Source organism: Pollachius pollachius (assembly GCF_949987615.1).
Source record: "Pollachius pollachius genome assembly, chromosome: 1".
Taxonomy (NCBI): domain Eukaryota; kingdom Metazoa; phylum Chordata; class Actinopteri; order Gadiformes; family Gadidae; genus Pollachius; species Pollachius pollachius.
The window spans coordinates 8,329,101-8,349,828 of record NC_136934.1 but is presented as its reverse complement, the minus strand read 5'-3'; the positions used below and the strand labels follow the sequence as shown (position 1 = coordinate 8,349,828).

General features: G+C 47.4%; 1 protein-coding gene across 1 annotated transcript; it reads left to right on the top strand.

Moving 5' to 3' along the window:
• Positions 1–314: 314 nt before the first annotated feature.
• On the top strand, positions 315–20,728 carry gnb1l (guanine nucleotide binding protein (G protein), beta polypeptide 1-like). Its single transcript, XM_079733694.1, has 7 exons — positions 315–323; positions 5,374–5,514; positions 5,755–5,880; positions 6,204–6,366; positions 9,087–9,179; positions 14,577–14,795; positions 20,130–20,728. The coding sequence occupies exons 2-7, from the start codon at positions 5,402–5,404 to the stop codon at positions 20,406–20,408; spliced, it is 993 nt and encodes a 330-aa protein (XP_079589820.1). The 5' UTR covers positions 315–323; positions 5,374–5,401; the 3' UTR covers positions 20,409–20,728.

Sequence of the window (20,728 nt, the reverse complement as noted above, 5' to 3'; positions counted from 1 at the left end):
TTACAAGCTATCATATGATTTGACAGACCCCATCTCATCTACCTGTATTTGAATTTTTGAGAAAGGAAATACTTAGTATTTTTGGTGGTTTATATTGTGATACATTTCACTCTCACTTTGCTACGCTGTATATAGATGAGTATGGATACATATGAGTGTATGATATCATTAAAACAAATACAATACAGAGGGAGAGAAAAAAAAACGGAGTGAGAGGGAGGGTTTATTTTTTCCTAGCAGGCGCGTCAAGGGCAGCTAATCTGAAAATAAGGGTCCTTCAAGTTCAACGGCGCATATTTTGGTTTCGCCGCACGTCTGCCAAGGTATTTCAGCTTTCTGACTCCTGTCAAACTTTAATGAATTACTCACGAGTCGTTTGGAGAAATTTGCTCAAAGTCATGTAACAGCTTTCATTACTATAGAATGACAGCGCAATGCATTTTCCCGCGCTGGAAGAGTTGGTTTGGTGTAGCTGGCCAAGATAATAGTACCAGCTCAATATGTTTGAGCTGGTACTATTATGTACCAATGGAGTTTTTGTTGATGCTTTCAGATGTCGTATCGCCTTCTTCAGTGTGGTTGGATTTAGTAACGTTCGTTAGCCTATAGGAGTGAGAGAAACGGCATCAAATATAGTCGCATCGTCTTTGCTGGGCGCCTATATTGAAACGGGATTGAATTGAATGAACGAAGGCTCTAATTTTCTCAATGTTTGGGTTCTAAATTACATCTAAAATCCGTATCTACCTCAACGTTTGTGTCATTGTCACAATGCTTCACCTGCACCTATCCACTTCCGATCAACCCCGGAGTGTATAGTTGACGCCGTGTGTCAGCGGGGCTGTCAGGACCCTTATGTCCCTCTATTCTAAACAGCCAGTAAATCACCTTCTAGAGGAAATGGGTGATAATACAAACAGATAAGCACCCCCAGTACCTGACCTCCGTAGTCAGGACCTCCCTTAAACCACTAGACACTGCTGCTGACATGGTCCTCCATCACTGCTTGCTTCAATGGGGACCCACAAGTTATTTAGTCCTTATCTGCAGTGGCCCCTGCACAGCATTCACGCTATTGACCCAAACAATGCCACCCCTCACCGCTCACTGCCAACGTGAGTGACAGTGGGTGTGGGTGCACTTGTGTCTGACTTCTGCCTCTATCAGTTGCTGGCTTGTTTGTCCAGTCGAGATCGCCCCCTAACACCAACAACAACGACATCCCAATGCTCCCCAAAGAAACCGGCCGCTCTGTCACACAATAAAGGGTGTGACACTTCCTTTGCTGTTTATCTAAACAGACTTCTTATAATGGACTTTGCGTTCTATTCAACGCATTTGTTTCCTACTGGGGATGACCTGTATTTGTGGGGCAGGGAAAAGCAGGACAATATGGCAGTTATATTGGTTAAAGGACAAGCCCCCCCCCCCCACCCATGGCAGTACTTCCCCCTCAGAGATAACTGAGCCAACCAAAAGCATAACCACAAGCTAACGAAAGCATGATAAACCCACCTCTTTTGAGACATTAAACTCATTGTTTTCCTCTGTCAGTGGCACTGAAGTTGTCTCAAATATTAGACTACATTTTTGGCTTGATGAGCTCATATCCAAGGCTAGGCACGCTACTGCTAGCCTGATGTAGAAGGCATTGCTCTCCAGGTATGTGTAAGCTACTTTCAGTTTTTCATCACGCAGCTCAAATCTCATATTTGACAATGAGGATATCAGGGCAGAGGATCTCAGGATCCCATGGCTCCATAATGGCTCCGGTGAAGAAGGGCATTATCCAGCTTCTATTAAAACCCCTCCCTGTGATCAGCACCCCTCTCCTCCCTGATCCTGTCTCGCTTTTATTTATGAATGGTAGAATATGATGGGGGGGGGCGCTTGGGTGGGTACTTGCTGATCACATGATATCAGCTTCACAGCATCAGTAGAGGAATTTGGACAGGATTCCCCCTGACCCCCCCCCCCCCGTCAACTTTGAAGCCCCTTATGATAACGTGTGGTGCTTCCAAACCTGCCCTCCCTAAAGCCAGTGTATGTGAAGGCAAGGCAGCGAAACGAGGGGTGTGTGTGTGTAACGGGGAGATGGTGGCTGCGTTTGATCTGAAGGTCGCCAGCCCCTTGCCGGTGCTGAGAGATGGCTGGCGGGCGAGACTGGCTCTTATTTAATAACATGAAGGGGAAGCGGACCTCTCTCTCATAATTAGGCCTAATTACCCAGCAGGTGTGGACAGACAGCCCCAAGAAGAGACAAACTGCCTTTATCCAGGGACTTAGAGTCAGATTACCATGAGCTGTCTTATCTGTGAGAGGGCCAGCAGGAGCCCCAGTTGTCCCAGACCCCTGCCCACTGGCTCCCAGGCTCCTCGCTCAGGTGTATTAACTAGCCAGCCAGATTTTCTATCTGCTATGTCTACAGCACACGGCTTTAATCAGAACTCTGACACCTGTTGGTCATAATAACCAAGATCTTTTGTGATTTTTGAAACTTTTAAATAAGCGCAGTTGCATGAGTTGAATTATCCTGAAATTAAACAATGAATATTGCTTAATCAGTTTTTTAAGATTGTGTAATCACGGTAGGGTTTTTCACCAGCTTATGAAGCAAGACTTAAGCATAAGCATGAAACCAGACTATAGCATAAGAGCTCAGCCTTCAGCAGTGAACGGTATCAGGCTTGTCATGTGTTTTGATGTTAAGATCTTCACAGCTGACAGGCCGGCTGGTTGCACTGGTTTGTTTGAATGGCCGGCTCCTTCAGGGTTGGCTGTGAAACAATTGAGGGTCCTTTGTGCATAGCTTTGACTGACATCCTGCCACCAGAAGTGTCCCCCACAACCACCACTGCCACCACCCCCTCCACCTACCTCGGCCGTCTGCATGTTTGTATTTGGGTTTGAGACTGGCTGGCAGGCAGCAGCTCTATTGTTTAGTGGGTGGCAGAGCGGGCTGGAGAAATGCTGATGCCAGAGAAAAAATAAGAGGCATGGATAGATAGTGCTCAGGGGGAAGTCATACCATTGAATTGTTTAAAAAGTGTCCTGTTTGGCTGGCGTCGCCATGCCCCAGCCTGAGCCCGACATGGTGACAGTCCCCCAAGACCCCCCCTTGGTGTCACCAGCTTCCTTCTCAGTGTGACATCCTCCAGCAGAGAGAGAGAGAGAGAGAGAGAGAGAGAGAGAGAGAGAGAGAGAGAGAGAGAGAGAGAGAGAGAGAGAGAGAGAGAGAGAGAGAGAGAGAGAGAGAGAGAGAGAGAGAGAGAGAGAGAGAGAGAGAGAGAGAGAGAGAGAGAGAGAGAGAGAATGGCTGGAATGGTGGAATGTTCTCAAGGCCCAATACAAGGAAACGGCTTGGACCAGACAGAGCTAAGTGTCCGCACTACACGGCTCTGCTACAGGACAATGAGAAAACCCTAATCCACCTGTTATCATGGTGGGACTTCCCCCCCCCCCCCCCCCCCCCCACACACACACACACACACAGTAAGGAATGCAGTCAACCCACCCATGCACAGGTAGGCTTAGCGAGTTGACCCTCACGAAACAATGCAGTCTTTTTTTTTTTTGTCCTTTGCCATTTTTGTCATACTTCATAACTACGAAGGCCAAGATGATTGTTGGTCCATGTCCGATCTGATGGACATGTCAGGTTGCTCTTTGTTCACAAGGTATGGGGAAACTCATCCAATCTGGTTTTATTGATTGAAATTCATCCAAGTTTTTTGGGGAATCCTCAATTCTGAGTTCAACAAGTGGATAATATCAGGACTTCGAGTCGAGAATGCAACCTTTTGGTGGCTTATGAATGTCTAATGGCTGGTTCAGACTGCACGTTTAGGTCCAGTGGATCAGTTAAGTACAGCGGTTCCATTTTGTCAGTTGTATGTTGTGGTGGCAATTCCTTTTATGCTATATTGCATCTCGGACAGATGAGACGTCTAAATGCACACACTTACACTCAATATACCTAATTAATGTATGCACACACCATTCTCCTCTCTAGCAGAGTAAGCCCCGAAACACATAGTCCACAGCGCCACTTAACACAGCTTTACCCCAAAGGTTGGGCTCTGGATCAAAATGATGCGTGTTCCCCATCACCAGAAGCCTTAGAGGGCTGTTATATTCAATATGACGGATAATAAAACCTATTCTGAATGTGTCTGAAGCCCTCCATATTACGGTGTGTGCTGGCCTGTGGCGGCGTCGTAGCAGCGTCTCAGGGGATGACTGCACTCATTGTGAGGCAGAAGAATGTGGCGCTCGGCCCTTAATTAGGAAGGTTGGCCGGAGGAGTCTGTCTGCGCGGTCGGCAGATTCACATGCACAATTTAACCGCTAACCTCCCAAAATGAGCCACTCTCGAATGCCTCGCACTCGGGTTTCAGCGTGTGCCAGTCGCCCGGGGGCAAAGGTCACGGTGAGTAAGAGTAAGGCAAGGCAGGGAGGCCTGGCGGGGCTCAACAGGCCACGGCTCAGCAGGTATCCTTCATCTTCTTCAGACTGACCTACCTGGAATACACACACACACACACACACACACACACACACACACACACACACACACACACACACACACACACACACACACACACACACACACACACACACACACACACACACGGCCGGTACTGGCTCACCTCTCTCGCTCTGTCTCTCTCTACCCGGATCCTCTTTCGTTCCATCGTTCCATCTTCTCTCTCGGCTATTTACATTCTTTCATACTGCTGGATCACCAGGAGACGCTCCTGTCGTTGTTCCGTGATCTGACGCCAACGCATCCGCTCCGCTCACCGTACTCGCGGCCTACTCGCAGAATGCATTAAAAAGCTTCATGTCGCTTGCTCGTTTTTCGCCTCTGGGAATCAACCGTGCAGATCAGAGACTGACGGAGGGGGAAGGCCGTAGTCCCACGTCTGTTTACTGTAATAACAGGGTTGCTGATCGGGTGATTTATGATGTATTGAGTGGATGAGGTGTTATCACAGAGCAAAGGATGTAGAGGGCGCAGAGACAGTGGATCTGCAGCCAACTACCGCACCCATACAGCCATCGGCGTTGTAGATACTCACTCCACAGATGAGACGTGCTGAAAGCAACACTATGGTAATAAGGGCTTTAAGGGATAGACCAAACAAAACCTGTGAAAACACAATATATGCCTTTTTTGATTTACTGAGAACAGAAAACGTTTAGAAAGAATTGACTTTGGAAATGTTTTGACAGCAACTACACACGATCTACACCCAACAGACAACAGTGCAAACAATGAATACAAAGACACTCGCGATGTAGACCCATACTCGCAATGATCACATTTGAAAAATTGCCTGTGGTGTGAAAGTTGCAAGTTTTCTCTCCTAGGAAGAAGGCTGATGGCACCAGTGATCACATGATGTCGCGTCCCTCCCCCACCCCCATCTACACTTTGAGGGGGGCTGCTGCACCCCTCAATACCCTGCACTTCAGTTGCCAGCAGGGGACCCAGCCGCTCCTGTACTCTGGGTGGGACAAAAAACACACACGCACGCACAGGGAGACCGACTTTAAGTAAACAACATGTAGACACCATTAAGTAAAGTGCGTGTGTGCATGTGTCGTTACGTCTGTGTACCTACTGCTGCCAACATCAATTCTGCTGCTGTAGTGTTTGTAGTGTAGAACAAATATGCCCTTAGCCTTGATCAGGACACATTGTCCACAATACAATCATTCTTTAAGCATTCTCCGTTGTTTGCCTTGTAGGTCAGGCAAGGGGTCGATCCACGTGTGGAACCTGGATTCCAGGCGGGCGGAGACGGTTCTGGATGGCCACTCAGGGAGCTCCGTCACCTGGGTCAGCACACTGCAGTCCACAGGGGCCCTGCTCAGGTGACTAAAACTCACTGTTATTTCATTACTGATCTCCCTTCGTTCCTGAGAGGTGGATTCAGTCGTTTGTAGAGAGCTCTTCATCATCATCAATTTGCTAACATCAAATACTCTTAATGTCTTAACATTGAGATGAGGGATAAATGAAGGTCCCCCTAAGTCACAGAAAGAAAGGATTTACAGTCCAGAATGCTAGAGGACCTCCGATGAAAGCTTGCCTCCATTATGCCATTATGCCTCCACAGTCACTCCTCAATTTATTTTTAATTAGTTTTTCCCTCCAATCTCTCCCCGCTCCTCTCCTCCTATTGGCGGGCATCCAGTCAGGGGCGGGACATGCGTGTGTGTCTGTGGGACCTGAGCGAGGGCCGCGCGGAGGTCTCCGAGTCGCTTTGGACAGGCAGCGTGGGCTTCTGCCAGTGCTCAACGCTGGAGACGGGCTGGGGAGCCTGGCTGCTGGCCTGCCCCGGGGAGCAAACTGAAGAGGTACGGGCGCACGCATGTGTTTCGTGAAGGGTGTCCTCCGGGGTGACCCTCTCTTCCGAACCCTTGAGGTTGGCGGTTCGAACCCCCATTTGTACACACACACACATACACACACACACACACACACACACACACACACACACACACACACACACACACACACACACACACACACACACACACACACACACACACACAGTTCTGGTGGCAGCTGGGAAACTGGTTGTAACAGTCAGACCCGTCATGACTTGACCTGGCTTGCCAACACTAGCTTTCTGAGTCAGTGAGTTATGTCATCCTCCATATCGGTCATCGGCCATATCTCCTTCAATTGTCAGAGAATATTGAAATGCAAATTCAAGAAGGTTGGGAATTTCGTTTCTATTAGGTAAGAAATGCAAATAAAAGCTGATCATATGCTGATCACATCTGTGAACAGAACTGACCGAGAAATATTGACTTGTTCTTATCTATTGCCTCACGTTTTAACACTGCAGCCCACACACCACAGGTCATCCGAAGTCACTGGCCAACAAACACAGTTACTGGTTCTTCACACATATAATCACTGGTCAGCGCACACAGTGGTCAAAACTGATAATGACCCTCAGATCAGAGGTGAAGCACCCTTCGCGTTGCACTCTTGCATGGCCTGCACGCCTACGTTTTCTGCATGGTATGTACTCACATGCCAAGGTCTTGATAAAATGCAACTTAGACATAGAAGGAAATGAAGGCCTGCTCTTCAACCCACACTCTCTCTGCATCTTAACCAAGTACTTTGTATTAGCATTCTCTGACGCTATTGTAAACGGGTGCGGTGATGTCGTCGCTAGTAATCGAAACCACCGTGGCTGGTAAAGTTGCTGCTTTGACTGCTGGGTTAGTGTCCATCGGACCACTTTACCAGGTGAATGAAACTAATGACCCGCTGTGGTCTGAAGGTAAATTGTTTGGTGGAGGGGCATGGGGGGTTGAGGACAATACAGCCACCACTTATTCCGTCCAGATTCATGTTACTAGCTCTTCTGTTGAGGAGCAACACTTGAAAGGGGACCAGAGTGGACATCTGATCCAGGCAAACGCACCCTCTCTAACTCCGCTCGGCATGGCCAGGCTTCTGGGCGCCTGCCATTCCCTGCATCTCAATAATGCCATTGTCCCGATAGAGACACACACACACACAGACACATGCACACTTGCTCAAAGGCAGATGCATTACACCGTCCGAAACACTTGCAAGAGATGCGTCTTTTTGTCTTTTGCAGGCCTCATACATGATTCCTCACACATAGTATTCTACACTTGCAGTTATTGGCAACAGAAATCGATATAAAATATAACATTTATTTGAGGTGCTTATGGGTCAGGCACACGTCAGGTCAATGTCAGTCCACTAAGCCACAATTGGTGTTTGTTAAATGGTGATAATGTGGTAAATAGTATTGTGAAATACTACTAAGAAAAGGTTTAAAAATAAATGGTTGAATCGACATTATTACTGCTCTGTTCTCTGCCTACTCTGAACTGCAAAACGTACAAGCTTTTTGCAATTTCGAAACTTGAATGCTGGAGCACATTTCCAACAAACCACACATGAAACTAGCTACTAAGTAAAAGGGCGTAAATCTTGGCTATAAGATTATCCATTTGCTTATCCATTTCCATGTTTTTTCCCTCTCCACTGTTTACTGCTCACGTGGGGCGGTGGGGAGCCAGCAGCCAAGGGGGAGACATTAATTAAAAGTGTGGGGTGTTTCGGAGCGACGCGATGCCACACATGAAGCGCCTGCCACCTGAGGCGCAGGCTGCTCCTAACCCCGGCCTGGTAAACACGGGGCTGAGATGGAGCTGCGCGCTAACGTACAGATGGCTTCCTCACAGCGACGCTCTATTAGCGGCCACCTGATGAGGATGAATACGTGCATCCTCTAGCGTCGTTTCCCCCTTCCCCCGAAGGGAATCCGTATCGGGGTTGCCAGCAAGGCCGTGTGTGTGTGTTTGTGTGTGTGTGTGTGTGTGTGTGTGTGTGTGCGTGTGCGTGTGCACAAGTGCTCAGGAATACACTTGCAGGCATACAGTCCATCAAAGGCTTCCATTAGTATGTGTGTGTGTGCGTGGCGGGAGGGGTGCCAGTGTGTGTGGAGAAGTGCAGTGTTAAACACGCCGCTGGGTCAGGGTTTAGCTGGATTTATTATAGACAGGCCCGACCGGCCAGCCCCTGATGGATAGCGCTGTAGGTTGTGCTCGCAGGCTCCCGTCAGCCAGACTGAGGTCCCCACCCAGACTCACAGAATCGGGTTGCGCTTCTTGGCTAAACACACAAAGAAATCCAGAGTTGGGATGTAAAATGTGTGCGAAATGTTCTAATGCAACCACAATTCGTGTGGCCGAGTTGCAATGTCAAGGGAAGGCCAACTTTGAATTAAAATGTATTGGCAGCTTCAATATAACTGGCAGCAAATAGTAATAATACTTTATTATTAATGGTAATAAAGTATACTTTATAAAATAGTGTAGTGGCTAGGGTTTTGGTATCTGAATTCACTGTAAGGTGCTTTAGATAAAAGCGTCTACTAAATGACTGAACAGCGGTATTAAAAAAGAGAATTGTCGTTGACTGACGGCAGCAAAGGCTGAAAACATAACAAGACCATCTATTGGTTGAGATGTGGTTTGAATGCGTTTTGCTTTAAGCCCTTTTTATCTCCTCCTTACAGATCAAGATATTTGCATTACCCGGGAAGACTCTGGTGTGCTCGCTGCTTCCCAAGGCCAAGCTGGGGATGGTCATGTGTCTCCAACTGTGGCAGGTATGTCCAATCTTCTCTGATATGATCTTTGAAGCTTATTATAGTTCTTATCACTCCCTAGTGGGAATTTCGTTTGTATGGCTCTATATCACTGCCAAAATCCCACACAACAAACACAGCCTTGCAGATTGAGAGTACTTTTACTGCACCATGCGCGGTACTTCTTTGCTCGTGCTTAGAAATAAGCACAAGCATATAATTATATATGTATATATTGGCACCTCACTTCTTCCACAATGTTTCACCTAGAGACTCTATTACAAATTTTAATGTTGTTGATTTACATGCAAATGTAAAGCATCACACTTGATCTTAAGTACAAACAGATAGCCGTTATCACTTAGACTTAGAGATTCAAGTTTTTTTCTTCACCTGTTTCTTATATTTTCAGTTGGGGCTCATTTTCTCTCATTGGCCAAGATGACTATAACAAAAGCTAAACATTTCGGACGTCGTGGAGCCTTACAACGTCAATAATTGGCCTAGAAACACAATTTAAACCTTAAAGTGTTGCAATTGTTCTTGTTACACTTTCACTGTTTCACTGGAGTTGCAATTCTTAAATGATTGGAAAATATACTTGTTGAGCATCAGGTTTTCTTTTGTAGTGACCCCGTTTCTATACATTTCTTTACGTCCTAAACTGTGTAGCTTTATTAAACATGTTTTCAACGGCACAACACATTTTCTGCAAGAATGCATTTTCTGGTTGGTTACATGTTGCCAGACCAAGTCCGACCACCTCTTGAAGACCGTAGACCATTTATTGGGGTACATCAAGCCAGTTCCCAATCAACCAAGTCTGCTCAGGAGCTGACCTCTCAGAACATGCGTTGGAGAACAATAAGGCGCAGTGTGACCCCTCAGACAGTCTGCAGTTGTTAACAAAACGTATGACTCTGAGATCATGTGGTCTAAAGGTTAGAGCAACAAACCCTGTTTAGGGGTTACCATGGCCAAGCACATTCAGTGTTGCAATGGGCTTGGCTGGCTCCGCCTACTTATGGCAAAAAAGAAAATTACACGCCCAAGCAGAGAGACTGTGAGAGAGTGGGGCCCTTCTGCCCACGGGGGTGGCAGTTGTGTAATCATCAATTAATGATTTCTCCTCTCAGGTTTATTATTGATCTCACAAGCATAAAAAGTCTGCATTAGAAGCTCTTGCAGTAATAATTTGTGTGCACATGTGTTAGTTGTGCCCTTGCAAAGTCTTTTTGGAATGGATGTTTTTTCAGTGATATGCCACCATAATTTCAATATTTATGTACCCATTGATCATAAGGATTGATCTCTAAGAATAGAGTAGATATAGTAGATATTTAGATATTTGATATTGATTATTTTTAAAAAGTTAAAATGATCTGCTGATTGCTCCCTTACTCCGAGCCGTTACACACTAACGCATAGTAACACGCTTGTCAACACAGCTAGCAGAAGATGCTAATTCAGTTTGATTTATCACTGCCAACTCGTCACAGGTTATTTTTTTCTTCCTCTTTTTCCGTACATTTTTCTCCACTGGCAGAAGGTCCCAACACTGTAATTAGAGCATTTGGAGGGGATGGGGGGGTTGAAGCTAACATATATCAGCCTGCAGCTGCACACCCGGCCCGGGCTGCTACGATACGCAGCGTCTCTGTTTCTCAACGGCTGTCCCAACGTTTAAATTTCCCTGCCAATAATGAGACATGTAATTATTTTCACAGTTAATTAATAACCCATTGTCTGGTGCTGTTTGCATTTGCATTTGGAATAATTTAAGATGGGGGGGCTTGGCTGGTTTTGCAGTTCTTAGAGTTCATGCACAGCACTTTATTTAGCGTTGCATTTTGCCGAATTACAAACAAACCCGCTGGTGGTAATTTCCCCCCCGGGAGGCAAATTCGCTACTAAGCGAAACAGGCATTTAAACGGACAGCTATTTCAGGACCCCTGGGTTGGGTTTGTTTACAGCTCAGCGGGCGCATGCATGGCAGTGGCGCTCTGACATTCTGACGTTCTGCAGAGCCTAGGTGCACATACCGACACACGCGGCCCGTTGCCATGTATTATCTTTGCTCCTTGACGTGTATTTCCGAGTTCCAACCCTAAGTTGTTTCCTTTCATCAAGTTGATTTACGATCTGATATGAGTTCTTCGCCGACTGGCCTGGAAACATAATTATCAATAAAGTTGTAAGAATGTTACAGTGCAGGCAGGGCGCTTTTTACCTCAAAGGTAAAAAGTGACGCTAAATCACTTTGGGTTCAGCTACTGCTGCTGTGACACAGCGGAGTGAGACCTATAAAACTGTCATGCGACTGGATATATGTGTGTGATATATATATGTATGTGTGTGTCTGTGTGTGTGTGTAACCAAGGATACGCAACGTGTTCCTACATGCTCACACAGGTTGAACATAATTGTCACGTGTACCCATCAGTCCTAAAAGATTTGGTGAAGTTCGTCTGGTGTTTTCCTCACGGTGACACGCCCCAGGGCTGAGAGACAGCCAACCGTTTTTTCTACTTTCACTGCCTGCTCACTTTCCCCTCTTCTCTTTCCCTCTGTCTTCCTCCCCATTCCCCCGCACCTTTCTCGCCCACTTCTTCTACCCTTGCTACCTGGAAACCTTCTGTGATCATTTTCATCCAGCTGATCGCTCTCTCTTGTCTTCAACACTTTCGACACAACCTTTGGGGGGAAATTAGCCATAAGCATAGAAAGATAAACTATTACTTTCTACTTCAGAGACCCTTGTCGGACCAAAGGATCCATGTGTCTCTTTCCACTGCATCCACAGGGTGAGTGAGCTTGTTGTCTGCTCTCTGCGATTTGATTGGCTGGGAGTGGTGAGTGATAGGACAGACACTGAAGGAAGAAAGTGCATCCATATGTGGAGGCCTCCTCTGTGTGTGTGTGTGTGTGTGTGTGTGTGTATGTGTGTGTGTGCGCGTATGTGTGCATGCTGGGCCTTGGGGGACAGTAGTTGATATATGATGTGTGAGGCTTTTAAAAGTGAACGGAGGCTAGTGGGGAAGAAGGAAATGTTCCTATACAGATATCCATCACTCTCAGTTCATCGCCTCTCAAAAAATGCAATAAATAAATAAATGACAATAACACGCAGCCATGACATCACGGCAGACCAGGGCTGAGCGACGCCCGCGATGGGTTCCTGATGTGCAGACATGTCGCTGACTGCATCTCAAAAGAAGACACTCTTTCCGCCCTTCCTGTGGTACCGTTAAGTCCAGTTCGGAATGAGTTTGAGGAAGGCCTCCTGACGACCGTCCCATCATCTCGGCACCACCTCTTCCCCTGCTCTCTCCCTGTCCGTCCAACCGTCCAGCTAGCTGGTCTTCTTGAGTGATGGATCTCCTCCCACGCCCCCCCCCCCCCCTCTCCAGCAGAGAGCCCTCTTGTAGAAGGGCCCTATGGAGGATATAATGAATTAGGTGTCTACTCAGGGTTCTCCGACCTCCGAACCCTGACATGATCAATCACGGAGGTCCTACACTTATGTGAAGTGCAAAGGGGCACGGTGAGCCCCCTGGCCTGGAACGCCTGGGCCTGCGTCTCGCCGGCAGGCACAGGCCTCCGCATTCGACTGGAGGTCTCTCTATTTGTTTTCACAATCTTAACGTTCGCCCCGCGCCTTGTGTGTTTGTAAAGAATACATACAAGGGCTCTGGCTATAATTTATTCAGCGACGGAAGACATGCAAAAGGGATGGCGTAAAATTAGAAGAAGACTTGAGGATGGATGAAACCGTGGCAGTCTGGGCCCCCCTACACACATATGGAAATCATCTCTTCACCTCCTCGGTTACAGCTTCACAGGGCAAACAGGGCACGTGGCAGCATCTACAGTACTTCTCAAGGGCCGGAGTACATTGAATTATGTTGGAGGCAAGGCGTAGCAGTTGATCGTAAATATTTAATACCTTCAAAACAGAAACCAAACCTGTGCTGCTCCGCTTGCAAGGCAATGCAACTGGTTGCTCAGAGGTGCTCAGTTAATTGGTAGCTGTAGTGATCAGTGGTATAGCCCCCGAGGCTGGGGGGTTGTTGACGCAACACAAGGCAAGGTCTACTGCATACCAAGAGGAGGAATAATGGTGGGAATACTGGCAGTAGAGTGGAGTCCACCGCCCCTGTAGGCAGCCCTGCCCATCCCATATCATTCTATCTTCCCTCCTTCCCTGCTTGCTTTTACTCCTTGTTTGTTTTTCTTACTACCTAGCCCATACCCCCCCACACAAACACACCACCATATTCCAACCCCCACCCACACATCAGCCGCGACATATGAAGCGTTACAGCTTGTATCAGCTCACCTTTATGTTCTCATTCGCCAGAATGATTTACCGGCCTGCGGCCATTCCTCCCCTCACAGCTCCTCTCTCTTTCTGGCCAGGTGACGTAGAGGAAGCCAGAGACAGCGCAGATGCACAGAGGTTATCTGTGTCTGTGCACGGCTCTCCATCCAAAGAGGGGGGAAGTGGGGGGGGGGGGGGGGGGGGGGGGGGGGGGGGCTCTTGCGGTGGGAGAGACGCAATGAGTGAGAGGGGGAGAGAGAGAGAGAGAGAGGGGGAGAGAGAGACATCCTACATAAGTGTCTCTTTTAATTGTCAGTCCGCTGGAAGGTTATCTTCGATATTTTCATTACACTTTTAAGTGATGTGGAAGCCGGCTGCAGGCCCTTAGCCATGTCGGCTGACAGTGGATACAGATGAGGAGCAAAGTGACACGCAGTGTAATGGACTGCTAGCAGGAGGGGGGGGGAGGCAGGCTGACGAATGGAGCCCTCCGTGTCCCCCATGGTGTCGGCGGGAGCTTCCAGAGCGATAACCCTTGCTCGGCTCAGCTTCTGGGACTGCGCTCTTTTTTTCTTTTTACTTCTTGCGGTTAGTCTCACAGCTACTCATCTCCCATCTCTTCCCCTCCTCCCCTTTCGGAGTCTTTGTTTCTCCCCGAGGACTCCCAGGACTGTTTTCTGCAATTGTTTTTCTTTTTTTTATGTGCTGGAAGTTGTTGGATAGTGTGTGTTTTTAGGTTTTAATATGAACCTTAACAAGGACGATTTTCTGTCACACTGTTAATGGAAAACAGGACTTGTATATCTTGACATCACCTCACGACTGCCTCCATTTTGGAAGTTTAGGAGCATAGGATTGTTATCGGTAGAAATGGTGTTTTGGTCCTTGCTTTGTAATTCATCATGAAATAATTTGTCTGCCACATCTTTTTCATGCAAGATGTTGTTTTCCTACGATATATTTAAGTTTATGTACAATTTTGCATTACTATGTAAAATCACACCGGGCAACAGAAAATCCCATGATGCATTCTGACGTTAAAGCCCTATAAAGTGTTCAGAGTCTAAATCAACTTCCCTTCAATCCACCGTCCCAGCCAGACGCGGGCCCCGGACCGCTCCTGTTGGCGGGCTACGAGGACGGGTCTCTGCTGCTGTGGGACGTGTCCCAGAGGTCCGTCCTCAGCCAGGCCCCCGCCACCCTCCCCGAGCCCCTCATGTGCCTCGCCTTCGACCCGCAGCGGCTGAAGGGCGTGGCCGGTTCCTCGGACAAGACCCTCCAGACTTGGGTTCTGGACCAGAACAAGAACCTGCAGGTGAGTGAGAGGGGTGCACGGTGATTCTATGGCAAGGTTCCTGCGTATGTCTGAAAGGTTTGGAACATGACCTGAATTTTGATGACATTTTTAAAGATAGATAAAGAGAGAGAGAGAGAGAGAGTAGATAAATATCTACCCTCAACATCCAAAAACAAGGGTCGAGTTATATTCCTAACCCCAACATGCTCCTGGCATCTTGGAGCATGTTGTGGTGTCTGAATGTTCTTAGTCTGCTTAATGACTAACCATTAAACTACACGCACATGCACACAAGCTATCAGTTGTGTGTGCTTGTACAACAACGTGAAAACAGAGTTGTTTACTTGATATTTAATCTCAGATGCAGACTCTGCTATTTGAAGCCGTTCACAGTGGTAACCATTCACTGAGTGACAATTATCAGGAAAAACAACAATAGCAGGTTATTATGCACCGAGTTATTGCACATATTACACAAACACATTTCTATTGTTACCCCCGAACACATCTGTGTTTTCCCATAGACATATACTCACCATGCTCACTACATAACGCACCAGATTGAGAATACCCCCGAAACCTTAGTCAGAATCCAATGGCAGCACGTCTTCAGCCAGCTTCGGGTCTGCTCCTATGACAAAGACAAACACAACAAATAGCCTGTCAGACCCGCGCCATACCTCACCTCCCGTAACAGCCAGTGCATCATGAGTCACAACGCCTCATTAGACACTATATATTTTGTTGATTTCACGAGGAGAAGGCAGTGACCCCGTGTCTCAGCCAGCGGCCATGAATCAGCTTCAGGAGAGGGGAACCCTGAGTTGATGTACAGAACTTGGACCCGTATTATTGTTTCCAGAACCTTCTTTTTTTACAAATGAACGCTTGAATTAGAAATTTTTGCAAAGCCTCCCCCGTTTCTCTCGATTTTATTTCGCCTTTCTTTGCCCGAACACACATCTGAGAAAACAACGTGCAAGAGCACTCCCACTATGCTGAAAAATCGGAGGATAACAATGATTGTTGGAGTTTATTATTTCTCATAAGTAACGAAATATGGCCGAGTGTGTAATCCGAGACAAAGAAGATTGAGGAAGAAGAGTGTTGAGGTGGGGGGGCCGGCGGGTGGGTAGGTGGTGGTGGTCTGTGGGGGGGTTGCTCAGTGTTCGGGTGTGGGCCTCAGTGTACGGAGCCAGCGGGGGCTTTTAAATAATCCTGAAGTTCAGCCTGGTGTGACGTCCAGACAGCTGTCCCAGTTCCTCCCCTACAAAAGTATTTTTGTGCCGTATTAGAGGGGTGGGAATGGACCTGCCGGGCTGTGACAGACGACCCGCGAGAGGTAATAAAAATATCAAAACCTCGGGGCCTCCGAAAGCCAAACAGAAAACATGTCTGCAGCGAGAGGGAACAGTAGTTACCAGCGGGCGGCCACAGTAAAGCAGTATGGGGGCTATGAGCAGCACAGCGCGGATGTTTTAGAGTCTCAGTATTGTCGTCACATTTCCAGCCAATTAACTTTATATTCTTTGAATTGGTTTAGGTGCGCTAATTAGTTTGTGACTTACTTTTTTTTTAATACGTTTTGACAAGAAGTAGTAGTTTTAGACTTTTTGTGATTATATCATACATTAATTATATAAATTCGTTTTTGGGATTGCAGTGCATGAGATTTGAGAGAGAAAATTCATAGGTCCTAACTCTTTTCTCTCATTGTTATCAGATCATCTACACTCTGGATTAAGGACTAGCAACACATTGTTGGTATTTTCATGGTTGTTTCAATGAACGCGATTGTGTCGCAAGACGCTGCAATTCCCCATGATTTCCATTATTCATTCCTATCATCCGGTAATCCTGGGTGCCACATGATGCCTCTGCCTCTGCCTCACCCAGATACCCCCAGGCCACTGTGGACTCGGTTCCCTCTGTGCATGGCATAGAGCAGGGCTGTCAGGGCTGGAACTGTCAGAGGCAGGGTGAAAGGAGGAAAGCAGAGTTCTACACAATGCAGTGCGCGTATGATTTACTGGGGGGCCAAGGCCTGCAGAGAGAGTTTATCAAGCCCTGATAAGGACTGATAGCCTATGGAATGGCAGTTTAATGTATTACACATGCCTCCCAGGGGCCCTTTATCTGCCCCTGCTGATCTTAAGAGAGCCTGCAACCTTGCTATCTGTTCCTCAAAGAGGATACATCTTCTGCTCTCCCTCCTACACTCCACCCCCCCAGCATTTCTGGCGTTTGTGTCAGTGCAAGAGTGTGAGGATGTGGGTGTCGAAATGGGTTTAAAGGCTTTTAAGAAAGACAGACACATATTTAAGCAACCGCTCAGCATATTGTTATGAGCGGAGACTGGTTCCTCCAGATTTAAGTAAGGGGAGAAAGGGTCGAAATGGAGAAAGAAGACAACGAGACGGGGATTAGCAGGGTACACCATGCATGGCTGAAAGCCTTTCTCCGAGACATGAAGACAGCTCAGTACAGGTGGAGCTTCTGATCCTTGTCGTTCCCAGAATGCAAAAACATAGGCCTTCACTGTCCTACTATGTCCCCCTGCCAATCACCTGCATGGCATCACCCCTGGATTATTCATTTCTCCACCGATTGCAAGCAAACGGTGAGGTCAGCCAATCAAGGCCAATACTCACGGTCGGGTGAGATGGTTTGAAGGAAGATCAGGGAAAAATGACTTTAATTGGGACTTTTTGTGAGGCCTTCCTGAGCTGTCAGAAATGACGGCCTTAACTTTTAGTTTTTTGTTTGTTTGTCCCACCTCTCTCTGAAAAGAAAGGCTCACCCACCTGACATGTCCATCTCCTGTCAGCCAAAGCCAAGCTCTGACAGGCCAGGTGACAAAAGGCTGTAATCTCCCCTCTGCGGAGCCTGGCGCGGGGTGTGTCAGAAACACGGGAGAAAAAAAGGCTCTGCTGGGCCAACAGGCTCGAGTGAGTAAGCGTTGATGGGTCGTTTCAATAGAACAGCGTGAACGCAGAAAATCTGTGCCAAATATTTGAGAATGAGGGGAGAAAAAGAGGGTTTTGAGTGAGATGTGCCAAGTGGAGGCCTTCCTTTGAACGGCTTTTCTGTTGGCAAGAAACTGAAAAAGACGGAACATTTAAAAAAAAAGAAATCTCAAGTGTGAGTTTGTATTGGATCAGTTGAAGCCCGCGGAACGTTTCTCGTAGACTCCTGCCAGCTGGGAATACTGGCATTTAGACTGCGTGTCTCCGTGTGTGAGGTGTCTATGTACAAGTGTGTTTGTTTGTGCATGTAGCCATGTGCAGGCTGTAGCCCAGGCCAGAGTCAGCCTAAACCCTGACACAAAAAAAAAGGAATGGTTTCTTAAGACGGATGCCGGTCATGATGAGAGTTTGATGGTGAGGGAGCAAAGTGAAAGAATAATGGTGGTGTCTGGAAGTGCTAGCCAAAAACTCCCAGGTTAACACTAATGGATTTCATTTAAGGATTGAGCCCTGGCTAATAGCAGTGCTAGCAGACCAGCACGGTTCTGTGCAATAGCATCGGGAATCATCCCTACCCCCTAGGGAAATTGAGTTGACATCGTCCTTTAGCCAGATTTTCCTCTGGAACCCGAGCCGTAGCCCAAGTCGTGTGATGGATTTTCATTTTATACTTTCCGAAGCAACCTGTATTGGGATCATTTGTTGGCCAGGACTTGGACAGATGTAGCAGGGAAACCGTTAGTCTAATGAACACTTTTGGTTTTTACTACAGGAAATTAGCACTGGAAGGTACAAGCCAACACCAACCATTGGAAGCCACCAGTAGTAGATTATCCACCTCCCACTGCTACTCAGACCAGAGAAAGTTTTAACAATTATCCAGCCGTCTCTGCGTAATGGCTGTTACTACATCACAACCCATTTTCTTCTTACGCTTTCTCCTTCTACTACATGAATGTCTTTCTCTGACAGAAACAATGGGAAACAAAACAAACACAAATAGATACTTAAAACCATCATTACCGAGGCCGTAATCCAAACCAGATGGGGAGAGGTCGAGGCATACCAACTTCCTGAGGTAATATCGGGGTTCAAAACAATCTGTCTTTCACCCCTAATGTCCTTTTGTAGCGCTGCATCTGTCTGCCTCAGTCTAAGCAGTCATGAGCCGCTTCACACAAACGGCGCTAGTGACGATCGGTTGCTTTACCAAGAAATCAAACCCAGAACTAAAATAAAGAATTGGAAAACACAACAGCATGTTCTTAATTCACATTCCTGCTCTCTCATTTTGATCAATGACATTCCCGCCTGCTCTCTTTCTCCTGCAGCCATTCTATTCCACTTCCTCCGCTCGTTCTAGGGGTACCTGGTTTATATCTTCCACATGCCGGCTGTAGATGGGTTTCCAGCCCAGAACAGGAGCACGCAGATAAATTCTCTGGCATCTCCTCCTGCACCGGGCCATTAGTCTCCCTGGACACCGCTTATGAAGTCAATTTTACGCTGTCCAGTTTGATTTCGGCTCTCGAAGCCAGATGTGCTTGTCCTATTCGCTGATCACAAGTGCCGCGATCCCCTGGCCACAGTAAGAGCACGTTTCAGGCCCAGAAGAATGTCCTCCGCGGCAACGGTGCTTTCTGCCACCATTAGTTATGATGTGTCAGAATGTTGCCCGTTTACAACAGTTGATACAGTCCTACGGACAGTGTAGATCACAGGCAGTGGGAGAGGGGGGGGGGGGGGGATGGAGAGGGGGGCAGACGTCCCAGCCGTGTATTTATCGAGTCTCTTCTGCCGCTGACCAGACCTATCAGTGCATTTGCAATACATCAGAGGTGCTTAAGGCAAAACAAGCATTTCACCAGGGCCGTCGCTCTCCTTAACGCTCAGCGTGACAAAGGTAATTCAAGTCCGTCATGCTACACACACACAGTCCCCACTCTCGCTACAAACCAAACAGTTGAACGGCGAGAGGCGTGCTGCCGGCCGGTTGCGGCCTTTAATGTTTTCTGTTGGTCGACAATGGAGGCCCTTGGTTATGGTCACCAGGTCTGGCGGACGAAGGCTTCCATTTTGGCTCCCAGTCCACAAATCTCAAAGTTTCGGTTTCTAACATGTTCTGATCTTAATTCAGAACCGTTTTCCCGTTTTGAGGCGTCACAGTGTATGGTTCCGTTACATCTTCATGGTAATCAAGGACTCTAGCTTCACCATCAACTAACGGTGCTGAAGGTTCGAGTTGACGATGTAGACCATTTAGATGCATGCAATCGATTTGAAATGTTTCCATGCATCTACTCGTTGCGTTGTGAGTAGAGCGAGAGGTGGCCATGTTGGGGAACCAGACCTAACACACAGTCTGTCTTTGTGATTGTTGTTGTAGCTCACGGACCCTGTGACTCTGGTCAACCCTGGGGTCTCCCAGCTGTGTATTCGTGGTGACGGTAAACTCCTAGCGTCGGCTGGCTGGGACCACCGCGTGCGCGTGTTCAGCTGGAAGAAGCTGCGGCCGCTTGCTGTGCTGCAGCATCACGCCGACATGGTGCTCGGTGTGGCCTTCTCGGACCACCAGGACCCCCGGCAGAGGCTCCTGGCAGCGGGCTCCAAGGACCAGCGCATCAGCCTCTGGTCCATATACAATGAAGGGGCGGACACTGGTTGAGGACTCTATACCCTTGGGGTGAACTTTAAGGGTTGACTTCTTTTTGGGGGGTCCTTAATTACTTCAACACCACTGTTTGATTTGATTGGACACTGGAGTGTGGCGTTTCATCACCTGTCATTAAGCGTGGAGAGCACTTGATTGTTTGATTGATCAATGGTGTTTTGATGATGTGTTTTTTATCAAGTACCCTTCATCAAAATTGATATATGTCATATAAGTGTTGCATTATACAATAAAGTGGGCAAAGGAATGCATTAATTAACACATATGTGAAGAAGCTGGACTTTTCAATCCCTGAAATGAATCATTGTGTACGA

Coding starts and splice junctions, on each gene's coding strand:
- gnb1l (XM_079733694.1), top strand. CDS start 5,402: ATGATGTCGCGTCCCTCCCCCACCCCCATCTACACTTTGAGGGGGGCT. Junction 5,881..6,203: donor TCCACAGGGGCCCTGCTCAG/GTGACTAAAACT, acceptor GCGGGCATCCAG/TCAGGGGCGGGACATGCGTG. Junction 14,796..20,129: donor ACCAGAACAAGAACCTGCAG/GTGAGTGAGAGG, acceptor TTGTTGTTGTAG/CTCACGGACCCTGTGACTCT.